At 52.2% G+C, this 25248-nt stretch overlaps 3 protein-coding genes across 32 annotated transcripts; 2 read left to right on the top strand and 1 right to left on the bottom strand.

Annotated features, from left to right (window-relative positions):
- Window positions 1-105: 105 nt before the first annotated feature.
- E2f4 (E2F transcription factor 4) lies at window positions 106-8358 on the bottom strand. Its single transcript, XM_006986788.4, has 10 exons — window positions 8192-8358; window positions 7675-7784; window positions 7386-7547; window positions 7044-7087; window positions 6147-6208; window positions 5638-5935; window positions 4501-4716; window positions 1465-1512; window positions 1047-1091; window positions 106-955 (listed from the first exon to the last, which is right to left on the bottom strand). Exons 1-10 carry the CDS (start codon window positions 8324-8326, stop codon window positions 840-842), a joined length of 1236 nt encoding a protein of 411 aa, XP_006986850.1. The 5' UTR covers window positions 8327-8358; the 3' UTR covers window positions 106-839.
- Window positions 8359-10036: 1678 nt separating this feature from the next.
- Window positions 10037-15705, top strand: Exoc3l1 (exocyst complex component 3 like 1). Of its 19 annotated transcripts, none has more exons than XM_076572023.1 (14): window positions 10037-10406; window positions 10667-10759; window positions 10960-11135; window positions 11215-11434; window positions 12342-12954; window positions 13028-13145; window positions 13257-13382; window positions 13481-13581; window positions 13758-13862; window positions 14583-14712; window positions 14829-14951; window positions 15031-15186; window positions 15269-15393; window positions 15480-15705. In XM_076572023.1, the coding sequence occupies exons 2-14, from the start codon at window positions 10714-10716 to the stop codon at window positions 15667-15669; spliced, it is 2229 nt and encodes a 742-aa protein (XP_076428138.1). In that variant the 5' UTR covers window positions 10037-10406; window positions 10667-10713; the 3' UTR covers window positions 15670-15705. The 19 variants fall into 19 exon arrangements, with proteins under 19 accessions (XP_076428138.1, XP_076428137.1, XP_076428136.1 ...); XM_076572022.1 differs by having other exon boundaries at window positions 10038-10406; window positions 10698-10759; XM_076572021.1 differs by having other exon boundaries at window positions 10038-10406; window positions 10627-10759.
- A 21-nt stretch (window positions 15706-15726) lies between these two features.
- Window positions 15727-24867, top strand: Matcap1 (microtubule associated tyrosine carboxypeptidase 1). 12 transcript variants are annotated; one of them, XM_016005309.2, is made up of 8 exons: window positions 15727-16843; window positions 19345-19532; window positions 20161-20777; window positions 20860-21003; window positions 21261-21393; window positions 22149-22454; window positions 22544-22641; window positions 23565-24867. In XM_016005309.2, the coding sequence occupies exons 3-8, from the start codon at window positions 20217-20219 to the stop codon at window positions 23727-23729; spliced, it is 1407 nt and encodes a 468-aa protein (XP_015860795.1). In that variant the 5' UTR covers window positions 15727-16843; window positions 19345-19532; window positions 20161-20216; the 3' UTR covers window positions 23730-24867. The 12 variants fall into 12 exon arrangements, 7 of the variants coding, with proteins under 7 accessions (XP_015860795.1, XP_042133478.1, XP_042133481.1 ...); XM_042277547.2 differs by having other exon boundaries at window positions 15744-16843; window positions 20703-20777; XM_076572036.1 differs by having other exon boundaries at window positions 15752-16209.
- The last annotated feature ends 381 nt before the right edge of the window (window positions 24868-25248 follow it).

Raw genomic sequence — 25248 nt, 5'->3', positions numbered from 1 at the left:
AGGCATCCTACACAGCGGCCACACCTCCCATTCCAGTAAGGTGACCCACCCAGTTGCAACAACCCAGCAGTTCCAGGGAGGGGCCCCAAAGAAACAGATCAGAGATAGCCTTAGGCATGTCTTTATTCACTTGGATGCTGTACAAATATTACAATTTCCTTTTGCTGAAAAAAGTATAAAAATAATCTTTATATAGGAATCCATTCGTTACTGTAAATCTTTCTAAATCTCTGCAAATGGCTCTAAATGAGGGTAAGCGAATAAACGGAAGTGAAGGGAGTGAGTATGGGGTATCAGGAGGGTGGGCCACTCTTCTGGGACCAGCCCACCCAGATTCCTAGCTAGACACATCAATTCCTTCTTATTAACCCTCTCCACCATGGCCATCCCCAAGTTCCAGGTCTCAGGGCATGGCAGAAAGGGGGCACATGAGAAGTCCAGAAGCTGCAGGGTGAGCAGGTGGGAAAGGAAGTTAGGGTGGTTAGCTAGCAACTACCCAGCTTCACCCCTTTCCCTCCTTAGGAGAAGAGTGGCTGGTAGGAGCAGGACAGCTGTGCCACTGGGTGGCAGCTGGGCCTGGCTGGGGAAGGCTTCAGAAGAGAAAAGGCAAACACTTTGGGCTCCACATAGAGAGGGCTAAGCTCTCTCCCCTGCTCTGCTAGCACAGTACAAGTGTCAGTGCAAGACAGGGTAGCATGGCCAGAACTGAGCAACTGGGGAAGGCTGAGTAAGCCAAGAGTCAGGGGCTCTCAAGCTGGGGGTGGGGGTTGGGGACAATCCCTAGTTGGCTCCCAGCCCAAACAGTGTGGGTTGCAGCTGCACAGGACATGCCCCTGTGGTCAGAGGTTGAGAACAGGAACATCAAAGAGATCACAGACACCTTCACTCTCGTCCAGGTTGTAGATGTAATCGTGGTCTCCAGGGGGTGGAGAGAGTCGGAGGAGGGGGGCAAACACTGCAGAGAGCATTAGGCTGTCTTAGGCCAAAATCCCCAGCAGCCACCCACCCCCTGCTCAAAGCTCTCCCCATCTTCCTGGGCTACATACCTTCTGAAGACATCAGTTCCTCCAGCAGCTCAGAGCTCATGCACTCTGGGAATGAACACAATTTACTCAGATTCTGACTCTCACCTCTCCACTCACCAAAGCCCATAAATAAGACTCATGCACACCCATTAGAAGCCTCACCCTTTTTCTGGGATACCCAACACAACATGATCCTTAGAAGGGAACTAAAAAATAATGTTCCGGGCTGGAGAGATGGCTCAGAGGTTAAGAGCACTGACTGCTCTTCCAGAGGTCCTGAGTTCAATTCCCAGCAACCACATGGTGGCTCACAACCATCTGTAATGAGATCTGGTGCCCTCTTCTGTATACATAATAAATAAAACTTTAAAAAAATTAAAAAAAAAAAAATAATGCTCCTTACTCCCTACATCCATTCCAAAGGAGGAACACAGCCTACCTCGTGTGGGGTCGAAGATTTCTGACAGCTCTTTGGGGAGATCCAGAACTGAAAGAGAGGAAAGCTAAGCTCAAAGGAAGTTTAGCTGGGTCCCACTATAGTCCACCTTTCAGGTCATCTATCATTAAGCCCCAGGGCTCCACAGAGCTGAGGAAATGTTGGCCCTACCTGAGGTATAGGTGTCTTGTCTGCTGACCTAAATTCCTCAGTGCTGAGCCCAGGCTACCAAAGGCCCACAGCAGGTGACAAGTATAGCCATTCCAACTTAGAGACACTGCAAAACTCCAATCCCTTTCTGAGCTGGGAGTGCACACCTTCTCTGACAGAAGATGTCCCGTCCACCCCAGCCCTTCCTGGGCACCTACTCTGGCCTTTGGCTAGTGTGATGAACCTACTACAAACCTCTGATTAGGACACACGTGGGAAGCAGACCATGATGGGGTGTTACATGCAGGGCTCAGAAGTTCAGATTTAGGGCTGGAGAGCTATGGCTTAGTGGTAAGAGTGTTTCCTGCTCTTCAGAGGACCTGAGTTTGGAACCCACACCAGGCAGCTCACAACCACCTGTAATTTCAGTTCCATTCACATACACATTTTTGTTTTTTTTTTTTTTTTGAGACAGGGCTTCTCTCTATAGTCCTGGCTGTCCTAGAACTTGCTTTGTAGACCAGGCTGTCCTCAAGCTCACAGAGATCCACCTGCCTCTGCCTCCCGAGTGCTAGAATTAAAGGTGTGTGCCACCACTGCCCAGCATACAGTAATTTCTAAAAGTTCAGATTTTGGGAGGCCAGTGAGGTAACTCAGTGGGTGTAAGTGCTTGTCTTAAAGCCTGACATCCTAACTCCAATTCCTGGAGCCCACGTTACGGAGGATAAAAAGAACCAATTTCATGGAATAGTGCATATGTACAATTTCTCCATCCCCCAGGACTTTTTGTTTCTGGTGATTGAACACGTCTCCACACATGCTTAGCAGGCATTCTACCACTGAGCAGTATCCCCAGCCATATTTACAAACTGAGAAATTCCAGTCAGGATTGCATTGCAGAAAGGTCATTCCATTGGTAATACCAACCTACCAGGCAATAGTAGCATAACTGGTACAAGGGTAACCAAGATCCTTTTGCTTAGATTTGAGGACTGTAAATCTTGCCAAAGACCCACGGCTGAGGAGATCATAGACCCCAGGGGAGGAACTTACTTCTACTGCTTTGCTAAATAGGTATACCATCAAACCATCTCAATTTTTTTTTTTTTAGTTTTTCTTTTTTTTTTTTCTCACCCAGCTCTATATATCTTGATCCTTTACAACCCAGATCTCCCCTTCACCCTCCTAGTACTTTTCTTCCATCTTCATCTCTTTTTGTTTGTTTCTCGATACAGGGTTTTGTGTAGCTTTGTGCCTTTCCTGGAACTTGCTTTGTAGACCAGGCTGGCCTTGAACTCACAGAGATCTGCCTGCCTCTGCCTTCTGAGTGCTGGGATTAAAGGAACAGCCTATTTTTTTTTTTTTTTTTTTTTTTTTTTTGGTTTTTTCGAGACAGGGTTTCTCTGTGTAGCTTTTCACCTTTCCTGGAACTCACTTGGTAGCCCAGGCTAGCCTCGAACTCACAGAGATCCGCCTGCCTCTGCCTCCTGAGTGCTGGGACTAAAGGCATGTGCCACCGCCCAGCCTAAATTTTATGTTTATATGTTGATCAGAGAAAATAGGCAGCAGTAGTCAATGCAGAAATTCATAGCTGATCAAAGTGCTGAGAATAAGTTGAGTACTCAGCCTAAGGCTCAGGGAACAGTGCTGAAGAGGGTATGGAAAGAACGTATTAAACCAAAAATATATATATATATATATAAATAAAAATAAAAAAAATTGTACAAGCCATAGGTTGGGGAAGAGTGTTGTGAAATGTTGTCTTTTGGGTATACTCATGAATTCACAAGCAGCTATGGTTACCTACAGAAGACCAAGCCAGCCAACTAGCTGGGAAAGGGAAAGTCATTTTTTTTTGGATCTGTGCTTGCATGTAGTAAGGCGCACGCCTTTAATCCCAGCACTCAGGAGGCAGAGGCCAGCCTGGTCTACATAGCAAGTTCCAGGACAGCCTTGGCTACATAGGCAACCTGTCTCAAAAAAACAATAAAAAAAACACATTGTATACATGTATGAAATTACAAAAATAAAAAAGCTTTAAAGGAAAAGATGACTATAAATCTAGAATAATTAAGATGCTCATAGTTATCTGGAGTGCTGAGAACGAAAGAGGGATGAGAAGAGATGCTTCACAGAATCTACTTGGCTGGTATAAGGTGGGCAGCAGAGGGATCAAGAACTGAGGTGACAGAGGTGCCTCCAGCCCGGTGACGAGGGCCAGTGATAGAGTCGAAAGTCAAACTGGGAGCAGGGTGGACAAGTTCAGTTGAAGACATGCAGCAATGAGGTGTCCACCAGGGAAACAGAAGATGGATGTCAGACAGAGATGTGGAGGCTGGGTGAAATACCTAGACTACGTAGAGGCTGAAGCCCATTATCCCTAGAGCTGAGGCTCTCCCCGGGTGTGATATGGGAAGCACCAACATTTAAGCCAAGAGCTGAGAGTAAAGACAAACGAGGAAAGAACTTCAGCGGGGACCAAGAAAGTACCAGACCTATACCTAACTTCAGAAACCTGTTGGGCTAGGGGCTGCACCAAGAGCTACAGCGGGGACGGGTGGTTTGTGTGTGTGTGCGTGTGTGTGCGCGCGCGCGTGTGAGTGTGAACATGGATTACTCTTTAAAGGCATCTAGACATAGAAAGGAAACAAGAATGGTAAGGTGAGTACAAAGAGTAACAAGTGAGGCTCTGTGATGTTCCAAATGGTGGCAGACGGGGACTGAAGTTCTAGGCAGGGGGCAAAAGGCACCAGCACTGACCCTGAGACTAGACACCCTTGCCTGGCTGCAGAGAACAGGGCTAGCAGGAAAGGCACTGTCCAGCTATGTGCTTGACTGAGCATTGGGCTGGCTTTCCCTGCTGGCCCCCACCACTCAGTAAGCACTCACCACCTGTGGGGTCTGCCTTGATGGGCTCAAAGGAGGTAGAAGGGTTGGGTCCAGATGAACTGCTGCTACTGCTGCTGCTGCTGCTGCTACTGCTGCTGCTGCTGCTGTCCAGGAGGGCAGAAGACTGCAGAGGCCGAGTGTCCAGTGCTGTCAGGCCCAGCGGGAGTGAGCTGAGCTCACCACCATCCTTGTTTTCAGTTCCAGGGCCACCACTCACTGCAACCACATCCCCAAACCCAATCACATGGAGTCAGGAAATGGATCCTAGAACTTGGCCAGGACGACCACATGCTGGTACCCAAGCCCAAGGAGAATTAGCCACCACCAGTTACCAAGGAGCAATCTAGAAAAGATCACTGAAGATGGAGCACAAGTCCTGGAGGAGGGAGACTCTGGGGTTGCCAGGATCCATTAAATACTATCCAATTTGGATAAACTTCCCTACTAGTGCTCCGTACAAAGCTTCCTTGTTAGAAAGGGCATATTCATGGCAAGTGAGATGGCCAATGAGTAAAGACACTTGTGGCCAAACCTGATGACCTGAGTTCGATCCCCAGAACCCATATTAAAGGAGAGAACCGAGCTGGAGAGATGGCTGAGAGGTTGAGAGCACTGGCTGAGGTCCTGAGTTCAGTTCCCAGCATGGTGGCTCACAACCATCTATAGTGAGATCTGGTGCCCTCTTCTGGCCTGCAGGCATACACGCAGGCACTATGTAATTATGTAATAAATAAAACTTTAAAAAAAAAAAAAAAAAAAAGGCCAGGTGGTGGATCTCTGTGAGTCCGAGGCCAGCCTGGTCTACAAAGCGAGTTCCAGGACAGGCTCCAAAACTATACAGAGAAACCCTGTCTCGAAAAAAAACAGAAAAAAAAAAAGAGAGAGAGAGAACTAATCTCTTCAAGTTGTCATCTGACCTCTTCTGACCTCTTCATGAATGTTGTGGCATGCCTCCCCCTTACAAATAAATAAATAAAGGAAAAACGTAATGTAAAAGGCCACATTCACTGCGACACCAAGGAAAGCTAGGCAGGGACCCAGCAGCCTTTGCCAATTCTTAGTACAGTACTCCCTAACACAGGCACCTTCGTGTGGGCTTCAGAAAAGAACCCATCACATCTTACCGGAGTGTCTCACCTGCAATCTCAGCTGTCTGGCCTGCCACCCCTGAGACTTCAGTGCTGCCAAGGACGGGCGCGGGGACAGTTAGCTGGGGACTGCATGGACGAGAGGTTTCTTGGGGTTGAGCTAAGGCAGGCTTGGGCAGAGGTGGAGGGGTAGAAACAGCAGGTGGACTCTGGAGCAGATCCTCAGGGGGAGGTACAGGCACAGCCACAGGGGGTGAACTCCATGCCTCCTTGTTCACGAGCAGCACCTCGATGGGACCACTCATGCTCTTCAAGTGAATCTGGTACTTCTTCTGACCATTGAGACCCTGGAGGGGGTGCAAAGTAGAATTGAGAGCAGGCAAGGCTCCCGCCTGACTCTGGGTGAGAGCCAGACTGTCATCCCACTCCTCGGCTGCCAGTCCACCCAGATAACCCCAAACTCCAGGCCTCCCCCTACCTACCCCACCCAGAACTTATCAAGCTCCACAGCCAGTATCCGCCCTCGGTTGACACCGCCTTTCAGGGATGAGCACCTACCTCTGGGATGGGCACCTCTAGGCTGGTGCCCGATGGGGCCCGGATGGCAAGGAGGGTGTCTCCTGGAATGACAGGGAGAATGCGTCAGGGCCTGTGAGCTCATTCTGGGCTAGGACAGGAAGGGTCTGTTCACTGGAGCAGGACAAGACCACAGTCTCTAAGAGACTGAATAGTAAGCCTCTACCATCCCAGAGTGCTAGGTAGAGCTAAAACTCTTTTCTCCCCAAAAACTTACACTCAGTAACCAGAAAATCTAGTACAAACACACTTTTTTTCTTCCTTTTGAGTCTTTTTTGCTTGTTTTTTCAAGACAGAGTTTCTTTGTGTAACAGCTCTGGCTGTCCAGGAACTTGCAGTGTATCCCAGGCTGACTTCAGACTCAGACATCTCCCTTCCCCTGCCTCCCAAGTGCTAGGATTAAGGTATAATCACATTCTGGAGTGAGGTCACTGGCCTCGGGTAGCACCTCACTCCTCAAATGACACTGATCCCTAGAAACAGATCTAAGTTTTCCCAAGACCAAGATACAAGATGGAATAGAAGGAACAGTTCCTACATACACTAACTACAGATTAGAAATGGACACCACTGACCCCACCCCACCCTTGGAATACAAGTGTGAAAGACTGTGCACAAACATACACATTCTCCCTTTTCCTCTATCACATCTAAGAACCAAACCCAGGGACACACTGGGACCCTTGTACCCTCAGTATTGTTGGTCTCTACAGAGTTCCAGTGACTTTTACACTGAGACTCTGTCTGGTTTCTCTTTAAGCGGGCATCAGGAGCCCTCTTAGGAGATGGAACTCCTCCTTGAGCACTGAACCTGATGCTCAGGTCTCTGTAGCTTAGCTCAGTCCCACCTCCATCTCCCCCTCCCCAGGCTCTGCTCACCAGCAAAGCATCTGCAGATGTCTTCATGAGTCACGTAGGCCAAGGTGTGAGGGTTAAGGAGAACAGCTGATGCTTTTCTTATTGTGCCAGATGGCAGACCACAGAAGACCCAGTGTTTTAGCAGATGTCTGACACACAAGCCCTCAGAAGCTGTTCTGGAACCTGGGGTCCAAGTGGGTAAGGATCATGGGCTAAGATTGGAAGAGAAGGGAGCCTCAAGTCTGAATCTGACCAGGGGCTGCAGGATCATTCTCCCAAGAGGGACAGGGCCCAAAGCTCCATAGAGCAAAACCAGCTGAGGACTCTTGCCCACTCCCCAGAGCAGGGACCGCCAGAGGATATCAGCTGTTCTGGACGTCCTCTGTGACATTCCGGATGCTCTGTTGCACCCACACCTTGTGCTGGTCAAGTTCTTGCTCTCGCTGCTGCAGCTCCTCGATCTCTGCCTTGAGTTCAATCAGCTTGTCGGCAATTTCCCGGGTATTGCAACCTGGCCCCACACCCCTGAACCGGAGGAATGAGAGACTGAGAGGGACTGCTGAGAACTCTGGGTCCCATACCTCTGCTCTCCCCTACAACCATCACCCCACACCCCACACTTCTGCCCTCTCTAACGCCCATCCCTACTCACTTCCACTGGATGCTGTTCTTGGATTTTTTCTCGATCAGACCAATACCTTCCAACACGTTGGTGATGTCGTAAATCCGCCGCTTCTGGCGCACAGCTAGAGTGTCGGCTGCCTGGTAAGTGCAAGAGAATGGAGAATGCTAGTCCCACCCTTAAGTGAGTACCCCGATACCTTTAGTCTGGAATGGGGGTAGTCTTGCGTCCCTCCCCTGGAGTTCCTTCCAGCCACTCCAGCAGCGTGTGGGGAAACGTCCTGGCTTAGTCGAGTTCTGCTATTCTGATGCTCGTTTCCCTGGGCTGGCCACGGAGGGCCACGAGGGCCAGCACCTGCAGCCCCGACTGAGAGCTGACGCTCCATGGCCGGCGTGAATGAAAAGAGCCTCCCGCCTCTCCCGGGTGGAGAAGCACACGGATGGCGGCCGGCTGTTGGGGGACCTGGCGGGGCAGCCCCCGTGGTTCCCGCTACTGGTCCAGGCCTGGGCCAGCATCTCCCCTGCCGCCCCCTCCGCCCGGGCCGCACCAGCTTGAGGTCAAGCACGCCGTCCTTGGCTTCCTGCAGAAGCGACACGAACTTGGTGGTGAGAAGTCCCAGACTCTTCTCGTGCCTGCTTGGAGTACCCGGGGGCGGTGGCGCCTGTGGCCCGGCCTCCGCCATCGCGCCCGCCCGCCCGCCCGCCTCCCCTCAGCCAGGCCAGGCCAGGCCGGCGGCGGCGCCACTTCCGCTTCCGTTCATAGTCGCCGGGCCACCGGAGCTATCACCGCTGCTTCCGCTTCCGTCTCGCGCCCTCCCAGGGTATCTGGTGCAATTCCTGTCTGCAGATCTGAACGTAAAACTTCGGGGACCGTCAGCAAATGCACCATTAGCAAAGAAGACGAAAGCAACCCCTAGGACAGCTAGTAGACTTGACAAATTGTATAGAAGGAAGTGGGGGTGGGGGAATGTCAGTGAGCAGTCCCGGCAGCAGAGAAGAGGGAACCACCCAAATCTTCCTTGCTAACTGGCCTCCAAACTACTAGCTGCCCAGCCCCCCATCCCCCCAATCTAGGGAAGGGAAGCTATACCACCTGATAAACTTAGCCTGTTAACTTACAACTGCTCCTGAAGCTTCCTTGCTGTTTTGAGACCGTCCTTGCCTTCTTGGCTTCTTGCCAGACTAGCAAGCACTAACTATATCTAGCTTGCCCACTTCTTCCATCTCCGAGACTCCTCTTTAGTTCCAGCATCGTTTTCCTCTGGCCTCCAGGCCACATACGGTTCACAGAGGCCAGAGTCTCATTTATAACCACTTCTCAGTCCATGCACACATATGCGTGATTATAAGCAAAGCCTTTAAGGCAGTTCTTGACATATAGAAAGGACTGTGTGTTTGTAAGTCTCGTTTATTTTTTAAAGGTTTTTATTTTATTTTTATTACTTGTATATGTGTAGGTTTGTGCACAGTGTGCAGGTGCTCAGGGAGGTTTAGAAGAGGGTGTCAGATCTCCAGGAGCTGGAGTTAACAGGCAATGTGAGCTGCCATATAGGTGCTGAGAACTGAACCCGGTCCTCTGCAAGAGCAGCCAGGGCTCTTAACTTCTGAGCCATCTTGCCAGCTGACAAGTCTTTTTTTTTTCTCCCCCCCTCCCCCTACCTTCCCACCTCGGAGCTGAGGACCGAACCCAGGGCTTTGAGCTTGCTAGGCAAGCTCTACCACCAAACTAAATCCCCAGCCACAAGTCTTATTTTTAACATTGTTATCACTTGTTACCAGTTTATTTTGGTCAGTTCCTCTAGGAAACAAACTGCCTTCAGCAAGCCTATTGAGGATTCATACTTGTAAGAGAGTAAAACAAGCAGAATTCACAAAACCTACTTATAGTAGAGCCCACAGTGCTAGCTCTGAAATTGGGGCAGTCTTTCTGAGGTATTCATGTTTAGCAAGGACTTGGGCCTTTGTACATCAAAACTGACTCAGAGCTTTAGCTGCAAGCCCCCATCAGCCTACCCTTCTGGCAGCCAGGTCTCTACCCCGATGGATGGATTGGCCTGGTGCCCCAAGTGGTGGCTACATTATTATCATCCAATGTCCTCCTTGGCTCCCTATCAGTTTTAGGAACAAAATAACTTTTATGATTCCTAACTGCCATCTCCCACTACACACTCTCCTCACCACAGGTGCTCTTTCCTCTACAGAGGTTCATATCCTTTTCTGTGTGTGGGGGGGGAGGGGGGAGGTAGGGGGCGGGAGGGGTCCATCAGTAGTTATACTGTCATGTTTACAGCCACATCAACACATGAGAGGGTCATCCTTCAAACCAGCTTGAGGCCAAATCAGCTGCATATGTGCATAAGTGCATGTGTGTTTCCTGAGCACTTACAAGTCCTAGGTGGGCTCCTCAAGACTTGATGATCCCAGGGAGTTGACGCCTGCCCCTACCCCACAGGAAGTGGCGCCCAGCTCTCCCCACCTCAGTGCAGATGCTTTTCCTGTTGGGAATAAAGTGCCAGAGACTCAACTTCCTTCCTTTCTGCCTTGGAAAGGGAGGGGCCTTGGGGAGAAGAAGGGGCGTCTGGGCTGGGAAGTGGGAGAGAGGCTTCCTTGGGGAGAGGAATTTGGCTGCGGGTGACAGAGGAGCTGGAGTCACTTTGGTCCCGTGAGCAGTGAGAGTGTGCCCAGCTCTGCAGGAGAGAGAAGGCCATTCTCAAGGCCAAGGCCGTTTGCAGAGGAGGGAGAACTGGATACCGGTCAGATCTGGTAAGTTCTGTACCAAGTTTCCTGGGCGTTACGGAGAAGAAAAGGGACTTGCAGCTAGCACGTTAGGCCTATTTGCATGCTCTCACACTTGGCATCTGCAGAGGCACAATCCAGAACCGCAGAGAGAGCCAAGGCCTCCCAGGTATCTCCCCCTCTATCATACCTCCCTCTCCCCTATTTCCTTAGCGGGCTAGGCAAGGAGCTCGCTCTTCTTTCTCAGAGGGGCCAAAGGAATAGCCAGCCTGCCTGGGCTACTCCAGGCTCTCACCTCCACTCCTACCACATCTCCAGCTCCCCAAGGCACACCATGGACTCAGCAGCCAAGGACAGAATCCAGCCCACACTTCTTCCTGGTATGAGCCTTGCTAGCTTGGCTGGGGGTAGGGGATGATGGCAAGAAAAATGGACAGAGTGGGGCTAGGTTTTCCTGCTAGGTCTGGCTAGAACTCGACAGGATAGCAAAGGGTGGGCTGTCCGGGCGATTGGCCGAGGAAACAGCCGGGCAGCAGGTTTGTTAGCTGGAGGTCCTCCCCGACTGGCACAAACTGCCCAGGCTCTTCCTGTCCAGGGCCCGAGTGGCCAGAGCAGGAGAGGGCAGAACAGCTGGCTCGGGGTGCGGCGCTCAAGTGGGCCTCGGGCATCTTCTACCGGCCAGAGCAGCTGGCCCGGCTGGGCCAGTACCGCAGCCGCGAAGTGCAGCGGACCCGTTTCCTGGAAGCACGGATTAAGGTGGGTACAGGACCGGGGAGAGGAGTGTTGGAATGGACTGCAGGGCTGGCCAGGCCTGACAAGCGAACTCTCTCCACAGTCGGTGGTGCAGTCGTACCTGGAAGGTGTACAGACTGGTGTGTGGCAACTGGCTCGAGCCCTTGAGGCTGTGCAGGGAACCCGTGAAGCGCTGAGCCAGGCCCATCACCTACTCCAGGGGTTGTCTCAGACCTCACAGACCCTGGCGCCCCTGAGGGAACGTGTTGTCCAGCACAAGCAACTCCAGGTCCTGACTCAGTTGCTGCCAAGACTACAAGCCGGTGAGTATGGAGGACCTGGCTCAGTTTCTTAAAGTCCACAAACACCCCAACTGATCAGCAGCTGGGACACTCGGGAAGTGATTACATGGAGAGGTGCACCAGGGACATCCCAGAGAGTAACCTCAGCCTCAAACGGTCTAAGAAATAGGGTGCATAACCAGCTCATTCTGGGGTTCTCAAGCTTGGGATGTTAGAGTCAACATGGACATTGAAAGGGCTTTGGATGTAGTTCAGTGGTAGAACATGTGCTTAGTATGTTCAGGACCCTAAATTCAATCCCAAGCACCCCCCCAAAATTACACATGTATCTATACAAATTCATATATATGCATTCATATATATGCATCAATGTAAATGCATATAAATACAAGTATATATGTAGCTATGTTTGTAAATATTTCCCTAACAAGATGGGTGAATAGCAGCCAGCATGGTCTCTCATTTATTTTGACTGCTCTCTAACATTCTTTTTTAAACGATTTTTTATTTTAAGTGTATGTTTGAGGGCCTGAATGTATGTATGTGTACCACATGAGTGCCTGGTACATGCAGGGGTCAGAAGAAGACTTAAATCCCCTGGAACTGGAGTTAGAGGCTGTTGTGAGAGGCCACATGGGTGCTGGGAGTCAAACCCAGGTCCTGTGCAAAAGATCAACAAGTGCTCATAACCACTGAGCCATCTCTCCAGCCTCCCATCCACCTCCCTAGCATTCTTGATTTCATGTTCTATTGGCTCAGGGATTGACATGTGGCCCAACTCTAGGCCTGAGCCTAAATGTTCAGATTAACCAATGCTCTACTGTGCGTATTACTAAATATTTGATACCCCGCCCCAGTCTCAGGACCTCAGTATCCCTTAGCACAGGTGGGAAGACTGAGACCTCAAGCCGCCTCCTTTCTTCACTAGTGCCAGCTGCAATGGCCCACACACAGACCCTGATTGATGCTCAGCGATTCTTGGAGGCGTATGTGAGCCTACGGGAGCTAGAGCAGCTGCAAGAGGAGACCTGGGCACCCCTAGGAGGGCTGGAGTTGCCCGTCTTCCAGGGGCTGGGCCTTCTGGCTGAGGCCTTGGGCCGAGCAGTGGAGGCAGCTGCAGGGGCTGCGGGGCGGCTAGCACGTGAGGATCCGGCCCTGCTGGTAGCTGCTGTTCGCGTGGCAGAGGTGGAGACTGAGCGTACCATCCTGGGGCAGGTCCCGCGAGACTGGCGACAGCGATGTCTTCGGGCACTGCAGGAGGGCCTGGAGCGGATCCATTTCTCATCGCCGCCAGTGCTGCCCGAACCCGGGGCCCTAGCAGGGTGGCTTGAGGCTCTGCAGGTAGCTCTGCCTGCCGAGTTGGCAACAGCTGAGGCACTAGTAGCACCCTGCTGCCCACCACACTACAATGTGGTGCAGCTTTGGGCCCACACCCTGCACAGTGGCCTGCGCCGCAGCGTGCAGCAGCTCCTCTCGGGGCCTGAGCTGGGAGCTGCGGACGCCTTCGCCTTGCTGCACTGGGCATTGCACGTGTACATGGGGTGAGTGTTCTTGGGGAAGTGGCAAGTGGGGGAGATTAGAGGCTCAGCGTGACGTCCTGCCCTCCGTCTCTAGGAAAGAAATGATGGGGAACTTGGAGCTAGGGCCCGAGGCTGATGTGTCCCAGCTAGCGCCCCTCCTGACCCCGGAGAACATCGAGCAACTGGAGGCAGCATTTGTGGCCCAAGTCCAGGTGACTAGTTCGGGCAGAGAACTGAGGTGCTGTGCCATCGCTGTGCCCGTTGTCTAGTTGAATGTCTTGCCAATGCCCTGGCAAGTCTTGCTCCTTGTCCTTTCTTCCAAGGTGAGTGTGGCTCAGTGGCTGCAGAAGGCACTAGATGGGGAGGTAGCTGAGTGGAGCAAGGAACAGGAGCCCAACACAGACCCGTCGGGCTTCTACCACTCACCAATGCCAGCCATTGTCCTGCAGGTGGGTGGGAAGTACCCAAGGCAAGCAGCAGCTCCCACCAGGAAAGGGAGGTGGGCAGCTCTAGGGAATTTCTAAAGGCTGCCCCTCCCTGCCTGTAGATCCTGGCTGAGAACATTCAAGTGACCAGCCTGATCAGTGACTCACTGCATCGGCGGGTGCATGACATGGCACTGTCAGAACTGGCCGCATTCTTGAGGAGGTTTGCCAAGCGGGGACTCGTTCACAATCCCTGACAGCCAGAGGGCTCTGCGTGAATAGGGGCACCCCTCACCAGTGGGCGAGGGCTCCTTTAAACAAGGGCTTGGACGTGGGGCTGCAGTTGTGGGGGGGTGCCAGAGCAACAGCAAACCCCAGAGTCCCCTCTACCCACTGCAGCTTCAGTGACGCTCTGATCCGGTTCTCTCGAGACCACCTGAGGGGAGAAGCCCCTCACTATGTGCCCTACCTACTGGCTGCCTTCAATCACCAGTCGGCACTGAGGTACTAACACTTCTGGATTCCCCACAGGCATGGATGCCACCCACATTAGAACCAACCACTTTGGGCCCCCAAAGGTGGGTTTCCAACCCCAGATCTGCTCATTGCTAGTTGTACCTGGGTACCTGTCACTTTTCTTATTAGTATTACTTGGGTTACAGTAGAATAGTCCGAGACTCATTTGAGATAAAGATGTGAATATCTACCACATTCTTTCAGCAAATATCGATCAAGGCGTTACTCTAGATCAGATAGTGTGTGAAGTTACAGCCATGAACAGGAAAATTTCCCTCTGCTCCTCCTGCTCTGAGACAAGTCCAGGCTGGCCTCAAACTGGTCGCAATCTTCCATCTTCAGCCTCCACCAGGCCTGGCTCTCTTCTTGAGTATTATGCTCTTGGTGGTAGGCACAAGGACAGACAGACATACAAGCTGATGCTTTTTAGCTCCTGCTTGACTAAAATGAGCTCCACTCCCTTACCGATGAGGAAACGAAGTAACAGGAAGGATGACTTAACTCGAGGTTACCTTAGAGGCGTACCTCTGGGTATGCCCTTCCTAGCCCTTCAGAATACCCGAGACCGCCATAAGCTCGGAGCCACCCTTCCGGCCCCCCGCTCCCGCCACACACTTTGCACCACAAGGTGGCGCCAGAATGGATGACTCCTTGAGGCCCGTGCGAGCCTTGGCCTTGGTCCTGAAGTCTTACTTTTGGTTGGTTCAGCTCTTCGTTATCTGTCCTGCTACCCGATGGAGAAGCTTCGGGGGTCTTGGCTCCAATAGAGTCCGCGTTGGATGACGTACAGAGGAGGATCTGCCGCCTGGTATTGGAAGCACTGCAGGTTGAGCTCCAGGTGAGGTTTCCATTGCGGTCAGGATGGGCGTGGGAGGGAGGGACACGGTACATGTATGGGGGTCGCTGCGGGATCCGGATCGTTGCTCTAGCCTGTCTCTGCCATGCTTTCCCTAGCCTCTGTTCGCATCTCTACCCTCGCGCCAGTGGCTGTTGAGTTCTGAGTTGTTGGACGGTGTGTGTGAGCAGACATCGCACTTCTGCCAGGATTTCTGGCGTGTGCGGAAGCCTGCCGTTCAGGTGGAGCAGGGAGAGGGAGGCTGGGGAAGGGGCACGGCCGATGGGAATCTGTACTCAAACTGCTTTGCCTGCCCTGCAGCTGCTGCTTGCGGAGGCGGAACGAACCGTGGTGTTGCAATACCTGCGCGCCCTGATGCAGGGCCGCCTGGTGTGCCGCGGTGCGGACGAGCGGACCCAGGCGGCCGAGCGCCTTCGGCACGATGCTGCCCAGCTCAAGGAGCTTTTCCTGGGTTTGGTGAGAGCTCACTGGGAGGGCAGACGGTCGAGAATCGGGTGGGAGCCGAGGGCGGCTGGAAACCCTGCCCCAATGTCTTCAGGGCCTGGAGGAGAGCGCTCACTGCGCGCCAGTGCTGCTCGCGCTGAGGGAGCTGCTCAACCTCCACGATCCCACGCTGCTTGGCCTCGAGGTGGCAGGCCTGAGGCAAAAATTTCCCGACGTGAGGTGCGTGGAAGGGGACAGGGGAGGGAGGAGGAGCCCGGGACGGCAAGGGCGGGGCTGAGGCGCCACGCGTGGCGGTATTCCTGCAGCGAGGATCATGTCTCCGCCCTCTTGGACCTGCGCGGGGACGTGTCCCGAGAGCATCGCCAGGCAGCACTCAGCTCTCTGCAGGCCGGCCCACCGCCCTCACCTTCTACGGGCCGCCGTGCCCTCTTCAGCCTCGTACCGACGCCCACGCCCTCGCTGTCCTCCTGCCTCCCCTCGGGTCCCTGCTCCTGAGCCGTCTGTCTGCGTAATAAAGCCACGTCCACCGCGCGTCTGAATCTGTGTTGGGGCACGCGGGGGTTGAAAGCAGCGGTGAAATTAGGGGTCCGTGCACAGTGGCACTCCTAATCCTGGTTGCAATCCTAGTATTCTGACAGCATCTCGCCTGTGCAGACATCTGCTCTCTTTGTGAATTGCGTGCCCCAAACCCTGGGCTCCCGCGGAAGAACTCAGTATCCACGTATCCACCCGCCAGCAATAAGTGTCTCCCCCGCCCTCGCGAGTCGCTTTAGAAGTGGGGAAACTTGTGGAGGGGGAGGGTTAGGACCACATCCCGCCCGGGGGGCGTAGCGTGGCAGTGATCCCGCCCCCTTCGCACTCCTGGCTCCGCCCACAGTGGCTTTAAGCTCGCGCTACCGCGGAGACTGACGTGAGCCTGCGCATGTCCGTGTGAGCGTGCGCGCGCCCGATTGCGTGCGTCTTTGGCGCCGGCTCCCACAGTCTCGGAGGCCAGCGATCGGCTTTGAGGAGCAGGAATTGCGGACAGCAATAGAGGTGCGAACAGGTGGGGGCACGGCACGCGAACCGAACCCGCATCCCACTCCAAAGACCGAGACTAAGCATGCGACCTGACCCCTCCCTCTTCATTTACCAGAGAATTCCCCCACTCCATTGTCTTCTAGCCCCGCCCTCCATTGGGCACGCCCTTCACCCTGTCCCACGCCCTTTATTGGCCTCCAGGGCACGCCCCTCGGATCTCTCGGTTCCCATTGGTTCTTCTCTCACGTCAACCTCTGTCTAGGGGTTCTTATTGGTGTGGGCCACACCCTCTCATTTGTCTCCAGACCCCGCCTTCAGGGTCTCCATCCTCACCTTGCCTTCATTCATTCTGCGTCTAGTGAGTGCTTGGGACGAGAGGGTAGATCAGACCCTCCCTGACCTCGGGGAGTTCAGGGAACGGTGGGGAATATGGACCTAGCCTCCAACCGTGACAGCCTAGGGCTGTCAAGAAGCCATCGAGACCCTGGGACCCTTTACACATCGGGAAGGCTTCTCAGAGAAAGTGAGGCCTAAACCGAGCCCTGAAAAATGGTTAAGAGGTTACTCCAGGGACACATTGGCCAAAGAATTCTTGGCGGAAGAACCTGAGACGTGAAAGAAACAGGTGCATTCTGGTCATTACGAGGAGGTAGGTTGGAACGAACGAAGGGGAAATGGATGAACTGGCCCAGGCAGTAGTCAGTAGGCGTCCAGGAAAGTATGCAGTTTGAGGGCGAGTGAGATCTAAGACTTGAAATCTTTTTTCACATAGCTGATCACTAGACAAGGTCGGAGGAGGGCTCCGAGGAGGAAGAGCAGGTCTAGATGGGGAATCTAAGCTTGGGGAAGGAATGATTCTGGTTCTTTCTTTTTTTTTTTTTTTTTTTTAAGATTTGTTTTTTATATTTATTAATTTATGGCTATGTGCATGTGCCTGTGCAGGCCGGAAGAGGGCGTTGAACCCGCTGCCCCTGGAGTTAGAGGTAGTTGTGAGCTGTCCAACATGGACGCTAGGAACTGTGTTTGGGTCCTCTGAGAGAGCAGCAAGTGCTCTTAATTGTTGTGCCGCCGCTCCAGCCCTGCGACGACGACTCCAGTTCTTAGGAGGACTCGGACTCACTCCTTTATCGATTACAGTGCTGGATCAGGAACTGTTCTGGGTTTTGGAAACACAGCTGCAGATCCTGGAAAGGAGAAAACAGATAAAGCCACCAGATACAAAGTTCACTGCAGTACACTTTAGATGGCAACAGCTGCTACAGAAAAAACAGTTCCAGCGGGCGGTGGTGGTGCACGCCTTTAGTCCCAGCACTCGGGAGGCAGAGCCAGGCGGATCTCTGTGAGTTCGAGGCCAGTCTGGGCTGCAGAGCGAGATCCAGGAAAGGAGCAAAGCTACACAGAGAAACCCTGTCTTGAAAAAAAAAAAAAAAGGTTCCAGAAGAGAGAGGAGATGGGCTCTTTTGTTGAGATTTGCTAAAGCTGATTTTCTTTTATTTCTTTTCTCTCTTTTTTAAAGCTTTTGAGACAGGTATTGCTATGTAGCTCAGGCTGGCCTGGAATTCACAGTTCTCCTGTTTCATCCTCAGGAGTGCTGGGATTACAGACATGTATCACTACATCTGATGGAGGGCAGCTTTTCTTCTGTTTTTAAATTTATTTTATTTTATTTTTATTTATTTATTTTTGAATGTGTGAGTGGTTACCTGCATGTATACCTGCATGTCCGCAATTCCTGTATACCTGCGTGTATACCTGCATGCCAGGAGAGGGCATCAGATCCTGTTATAGATGGTTGTGAGTCGACATGTGGTGCTGGGAATTGAACTCAGGTCCTCTGAAAGAGCAGCCAGTGCTCTTAACTGCTGAGCCATCTCTCCAGCCTCTAAATTTTTTTTTATTAAAACATTGTCGGCCGGGCGTGGTGGCGCACGCCTTTAATCCCAGCACTCGGGAGGCAGAGGCAGGCGGATCTTTGTGAGTTCGAGGCCAGCCTGGGCTACCAAGTGAGCTCCAGGAAAGGCGCAAAGCTACACAGAGAAACCCTGTCTCGAAAAAACCAAAAAAAAAAAAAAAACATTGTCATGTGGGGCCGTAGTGTCAAATGCTTTGCCTTTAATCCCAGCACTCGGGATGCAGAGGCATGTGGTTCTCCAAGTTTGAGGCCAGCCTGGTCTACATAGTTCCAAGACAGCCAGGGCTACACAAAACAACAAAAACCAAAAAAGAACACCAAAAACATTTTCATGCATTTTGATCATGTTTTTATCCTCCTCCAACTCTTCTCGGACCCTCTCCACTTCCCTACTCACTCAACACGCTGAACTTCTCTCTCTCTCTCTCTCTCTCTCTCTCTCTCTCTCTCTCTGTGTGTGTGTGTGTGTGTGTGTAGGGCATTTTTTTTTCTAAATTTTTTAGGAAAGTAAGAAAGTGACCCATGCTACTATATGTGGGTGGTACCTTTTTACACAGTGGGCAATTCATTTTAAGGTACCTATTAAATATTAAAGATATCTTGGAAGGTCATGTATGTTGGCTTAACCATGACCCAGGACTAGAGAGGTTGAGACAGGAAGACTGTGAGTTGAAGGTTAGCATGGTCTACATAGGGAGACTCTATCTTAAACAAAATTATATATGTATTGGAAGTCACTATAGTGATCTAAAGTTAATGGAAGGACCAGGGACATAGGCCAGTAGGAGAGGACATACTCAGTGTTTACAAGGCTCTGGGTTTGATCCCCTTCATCAAAGCAAAACCAGAAACCACAAAATTGGATGGGATCATAGGATTCTAGGGTGTGAGTATAAATGGAAGAGAGAAGTTACCATAGACAAGTCTTGGGGTGTTACAGTGTTAAGAGGTTGGGAAGACCAAGAAGAAACAGCCAGGGATGTGGGAGGCAAACTAACTCCTAGTGTATTTGGAAAGGAAAATGGGCGTTATGGTTCCAGGATAAAAGCTATAGATCAATATGATGATCATTAGTGAACTTGATCAGCTCAGTTTAATGGAGAGGAGGACAAATGCATACTCAATGTGAGTGAACTTGGGAGAGAACAGGAAAGAAGTGGGAGATGGTGTGCTACAACAAAGATCAGCTGGAGGGTGTTGTGTGTGGATTCATGTAGAGGTTTTGTTTTGTTTTTAAGATGGAGGAATAACAGCATTTATTTATGCTGATGGACAGAACCCGGTGGAGAGGAAGCCTGGTGATGTAGGATCAAGGAGGAATGTTGGAGTTGAGTCCCTGACCAGGCAAGGGAGGTCAGAGGCTGGCGTCTCCAGTCAGTGTCTGGGGAGAGACTGGATTGCACTGAGCCCTGGCACAGAGTCAGGGGTGAGTACCTGTGCCTCGGATGACTGCTAGGGAGATACCTCAGATAGGAGACAGGCCAGGGGCTAGTTTGAATGTACTGGTTTTCCTCTGATTCCCAAAAGCAGACTGTAATTCAGTTCTGAATAGATGACCAATGGGAGAGACAGTATTTCCTGTGGGGACTGGCCTGAGCAGGGCATACTCATTCAGACTGATCACAGATGGGCTGGAGGATATAGACAGAGCTAGGTAAAGGGGACAAAATGGACTGAGAAGATGCCATCTGTACAAAGCAGTCTGTGGGCTTCCCTTACCTATGGTCCATCTAGGGATCTGAGGCTGCATTTTGCCAACTCCCAGACTGGGTAAGTGCTAAGCACTGAGGTTAGAACCATGTTTAGGGCCTTAGTTTTAGCTCTGAGAGGATTTTAGTGAGTAGGAAAATGTATAAAAGTCTTCCTCTCGCTTTGCCTCACCTCAGACTGCTTGGGTAAACCTGGTGGAAGGACTGGACACTGGGGATGGGGGGATCGTTTCTCAGGTTCCTGGCAGCAGACCCTGGATCCAACAAGGATAACGTGGACACAGGGCTTTCTCCTCTGACCACATCCACTCATGCTGGTCTCTGCGTGCCCTTCTGTGTCCCTAGAGGTCAACAGTGTGGGAAGTTGGAACGACCGAGCTGGATGTAACCCTCAGGACAGAATGGTGCTGGATTCAGGGGCTCAGGTGTATGAGCAGGCACCCCCCAGCCCACCTGCTAGCCCCTCATCTCAGCGCCATAGGTTGAAGCCCTCAAACCGAAATGGGCCACCCTTGTACCCCTGGCCTCAGTCCCTGGCTATGCCTTTGGCTCTGGCAGTTCCCTCATCACTACAGTCTCAGCCTATGTGGCAGACCTTCTCAAAGCTGCACTTGGGAAACCGTAGCCACATGCGTCGCAGTGAGAGCACCTACAGTGTAAATAGTACTGGCCAACGGGGGCGAGGCAAAGCGCCACTTGGACGGGGATGTGATCCAGGTGGAGGGACCCTACGGCCTGCGGCCTCCTTACCTCACATTGCTAAGACTCGAAAGTATGTAGGCAATGGTAGCAACAAGAGCCCCTGCATGTTAGTGGCCCTGCGGCCAACCAACATGGACCAGGAACGGGAGAAATTCTTCCAGTCCCATTACACCTACAATCCACAGTTCGAGTACCAGGAACCGATGCCAATGAGTGTGCTGGAGAAGTACCAGGAGGCCTCTGGACAGTTCATCCATCAGGTCAGTCCAGCCTGCCCATTTCACCCTGGCCCTGACTACTCAAGGGACCTAGCCTGACTAGTGACTGTGGCCCTGTGTGCAGGCAGTTGGCATCATTGAGGCTGTCCTGGAGAAGTTTGGCACTTATGAACACTTTGAGGCCGCCACAGGGGGCCAGCTGCTGACCAAGTGCCAAATTTGGTCCATTGTGCGAAAATACATGCAGAAGGAGGGCTGCGTTGGGGAGGTAAGTTTGCCCTTTCTACGGGACCCATATTCTATATGCCCCCAATCAGACCACCTAACTGATAGGCCCGGTTGCACACCTGGCCAGCTGTCATCCCCAAACATATCCCTGCTCCAGCTCCAGTAAGTAAGAGCTGGATTTGAAGGGTGGATGTCCTGACCAGTGTTTAGCCTGGCTGCCTTGTAGCATCAGGAGCCTGGCTGCCCACTACCTTTCAAGGCTTGTGAGCCATGGCTCAGAGCCCTGCCACCTTGCAGGTTGTGGTGCAGCTGAGTGAGGACCTGCTGTCCCAGGCAGTGATGATGGTGGAGAACAGCCGACCCACGCTGGCCATCAACTTGACTGGAGCCCGCCAGTATTGGTTGGAGGGCATGCTGCGGCATGAGATCGGTCAGTCTGTGGGTGGCATTTGTGTGGGTGGGTAGAATCGAAAGGTATTAAGAGATGGGGGCAGGGCAGTGTGGGGCTTTCTCCTCCTTCCTTCCCTCTGGGAGAAAACAGGCCTGTTCGTCCCCAAGCAGATACTCCTTCCTTCTCATTCATAGAAGTAGGTCAGACATGCCTGTCCACCCTCTTTGCTGCCCTTCATTCTTCTTCCTTTGGTTGTCTGTCCAGTTCCTCCGTGAGGGGAAGATTGCAAGGTCCTAACAGGCCAGAAAGAATCTGAGGGTTTCACCAGACCAGCTAACATACAGACCCACCAGGGTGGGTGGCAGGCCAGATCCTAGGAAGGGAATTGCTTGAAGAAAACACACGGATAGAAGTTTAGGAGACCAGGATAGAAAGGCAAGCACAGGACACTAGTCACTGTCCTCATCAGACAAGAATCTTGTTGCTCTGGGCAAGCCGTGATTTTGATTGGGGGCATTTGCGTGACTGTCAAGATGATGGGCCTGGGCACTAGGATGTTGGGGCGGGATGGCCTGCGCTTGGTCTCTAGGAGAGCGGGGGCACAGTATGAACTGGTGTGCAGGAGATGAGAAAATAGGCAGAGAGGGGTCTTCTTGTTGCTGAAGTTGGGTGAGAATGAATTTAGGTAGGGCTTGGGATGACTTGCATGGGGTGAGTTTGGGGGGATGAAGATCTAAGCGTCTCCACTAGAGGTCCTTGGAGTGAGTTCAACCACTTCCTCGTCCTCCCCACAGGCACTCACTACCTGCGTGGTGTGAACAATGCCAGACAACCGTGGCACAGCACTGAAGGCAGATTGCAGTATGGGCTCCGGCCGGCCAACCCCACTGAGGAGGGCCTGGCCAGCCTGCACAGTGTGCTGTTTAGAAAGCAACCCTTCCTGTGGCGGGCGGCCCTGCTCTACTACACCATTCACCAGGCCGCGCGCATGTCCTTCCGCCAGCTCTTCCAGGATCTGGCCCAATATGTGCAGGACGAGGCTGTACGCTGGGAGTACTGTGTCCGGGCCAAGCGAGGACAGACGGATACTTCCCAGCCAGGTGGGAGCTGCCGAGCCAGGGCAATGCCTAAGCTAGTGCAAAGTGAAGGGTGGGTTTAGGTAAGGACTGATTGATTCTCGCTCCCACAGGCTGCTTCAGCAAGGACCAGGTGTACCTGGATGGCATTGTCCGCATCCTGCGGCACCGTCAGACCATCGATTTCCCGCTGCTGACCTCACTGGGCAAGGTAAGGGGCTGCAGGCTCACAGAGGCCTCAGCCGCCTCCTCCTTCCTCCCTGTACCTTTGAGTACGTATTCGATGGAGGCCTGGATACCAGGCCTCTCCGGTGGTAAGAACTTGAGTGGAGGTACGCAGACAAGAAGAAATAAAACTTTGGTATCCCAGATGAGATGTGTGACCCAGCCTGCAGATGTATGCATACATTTCAAAGGAGGTGAGTGTTCCAGGACAAGGGAGCAGTCAGGAAGTTCTGAGGAAGGAGGCTGGAGAAATGGCCATGGACCAAAACCCAAGTCCTGTATTGCGTTGAGGGAAGCAAACCTTCTCAGAAGCAAAGGGGAACTGGAGGGGCTATAATAAAGGTGTGGCACAGCTTTGCTTTAGGAGGCTCCTACTGGATGTCATGTGTACGGAAGAAAGGCAAATGGAGGAGGCCTTCCATCACTCTTACAGAATTGATAATGGTTTGACCTAACCTGGCAGTATCATGGTTGCAAAGAGATAAACTACAGATAGTAGAACTCTGTTTGACTCCCTGAACGGGAAGATGAGAACCCAGCTTCCCTTTCTTGGACCTGACTGAGGTGACGACTGACAGCTGACATTCAGCAGTCTCGTGTTGGATGTGAGAGACACCTGAGAGATACCCAGGTATCAGTCGAATGCCACTTAAGGTGAGGGGATAATCTGGGATGGAGGAGAATGGGTTGTAGAACATAGATGGAAGATGTAGAGAAAAAGAGAACAGACCCAGGGCTGAGCCTGAGGGTACCTATTGTAAGAACAGAGAAATAGAGGTAAGTCTATTGTAGGTCAGGAATAGGAGTCATCACAGGAGCAAATGGCCCTGAGCCATCAGTAGATCTGGGACTAGCTGCTTGAAAGCCAGAGGTTGTGATTAGCCCTGAGGCTTAGTTTTCTCCCTGTAGGTCTCCTATGAAGATGTGGACCAACTGAAGCCCCATGGAATACTAGATAATACCCGAGTGCCCCACTTTATGAAGGACTTGGGACGCTACCGGCAGCAGCTGGAACACATCATGACCACCAACCGACTGGACGAAGCAGAGCTGGGCCGCCTGCTTCCGGACTGATGTTGGCTAAGGATTATAGACAGAAGCTCTTGACAGAGGTCTCAGACCGGAATATGAAGCTCTTTATGGTTCTATAGCCTAGGTGTTTCTTGTGGGGGCGGGGCACTGGGCGACCAGGAGCATCTTGGGAAGATGAGAGGCAACGTCAGAAGGTTTTTGTCCTTGCTAGTCTTCCTGGGGCCTGCGAATTAGCAGCAGCATGTCACATAAACTCCTGAACAGGGGAGACCTGGGGAGAGGAGGGGACCTGAGTGTGAATAGGAATGTGGGTTGATTGGGGAATAGAAACTTGTTCCTGCATGAGATGACTTTTGGTGTCTGGTACCGGCCTTTCCCTTCCCCCACCTGGCCTATTGGTGCTCTTCAGCATTCATACCTACCGTCTACCTCTCACTGGGTCTAGTGGGAGTGGGGATCCCCTCTGAGGTGGCTTGCCTAGGCATAGGGTCCTGGCTTTCAGTCGGGCTCAGAGACCCAGCTGGGCTGGAATCCGCGTTTCAGCATTTTGCTCCTCTCACTGGTCATGTGTTATTCCATGTGTTTGCCTCCATGCCTCCATGCATTATTCATGCCTCCATCGGGGGCTGGGAGGCAGCTGGGCCTGAAAGTTCAGTGGAGGGGACGGGACACTTTGGAAAGGTACCATTTGTTCCTGGTCCCCCTCTTTATCACACCAGACAGACACGCTGGACTTCAGGTCTTGTGAGTCCAGCACCTGGCCCCCACCTTCAGCCCCCACCCTCATCTGGGTTGTGCCTGCCTTTGACCACACCCTCACAGCTGGTCTCTGGCAGTGGTTGGTACAGGCTGGAAGCAACCACAATCAAGCCTGCAGGTCAGGCCTATGGGATTTGTTATCTTAAGTTCTGAGCCCGTCTCGGGCCAGGAGAAGTACAGAGCTGGTGAATGCCTCCATTTTCACGTCTAGATCCCGCTGTGAGGGATTGAGCCAGTACTGTTCCTACCCTGGCCTTTTATTTTCTCATCTGTGAAGCTTGGAATCATAGCTGGGAAGTTCTTATTCACTGACGTAAATAGATATGTACAGAGCTCCTTGTGTATGTCTGTGACTGCTTAGACCCCTCACTGAGCTCCCAGTTCAGGGGAAAGCCAGATAATTAAACAGCAGTTACAATGATGTGTGTGGCTTCTGTCTACTCAAGTTCCCTCTCAGGTCCCCCTTAAAGACTGAGCTCCAAGACTTCCCTCATCAAGTGTGGGGTGGGGGATGCCTGTCCCCTTCCCTTTCTCAGTCTACCAAGCCTAGTGATTCCCATGAAGTAGGACTGTTGTCTCCACAGGCTCCCAGCTGGCTCCTGAAATGAAAAAGAGCGTGGTGTGTGTGTGTGTGTGTGGGGGGGGGGGGTCAGGTCCCATTGGGGCCTGGATCTGAGACCTCCAGACACATAGTTTGGGCTATTTTGGGGGTGGAATGAGGTTGTGGGGGTGGGGTGTTTCACACAAGCCTGCTCAGGTCAGTGGGATTCAAACCCTCAGTTCCTGAGCAAAGAGCCAGAGT

This window comes from Peromyscus maniculatus, chromosome 5 (assembly GCF_049852395.1).
Source record: "Peromyscus maniculatus bairdii isolate BWxNUB_F1_BW_parent chromosome 5, HU_Pman_BW_mat_3.1, whole genome shotgun sequence".
In the NCBI taxonomy this organism is placed as follows: Eukaryota; Metazoa; Chordata; class Mammalia; order Rodentia; family Cricetidae; genus Peromyscus; species Peromyscus maniculatus.
Note: the sequence above shows the minus strand (reverse complement) of the source record. Positions and strands in the feature narration are given on the sequence as shown.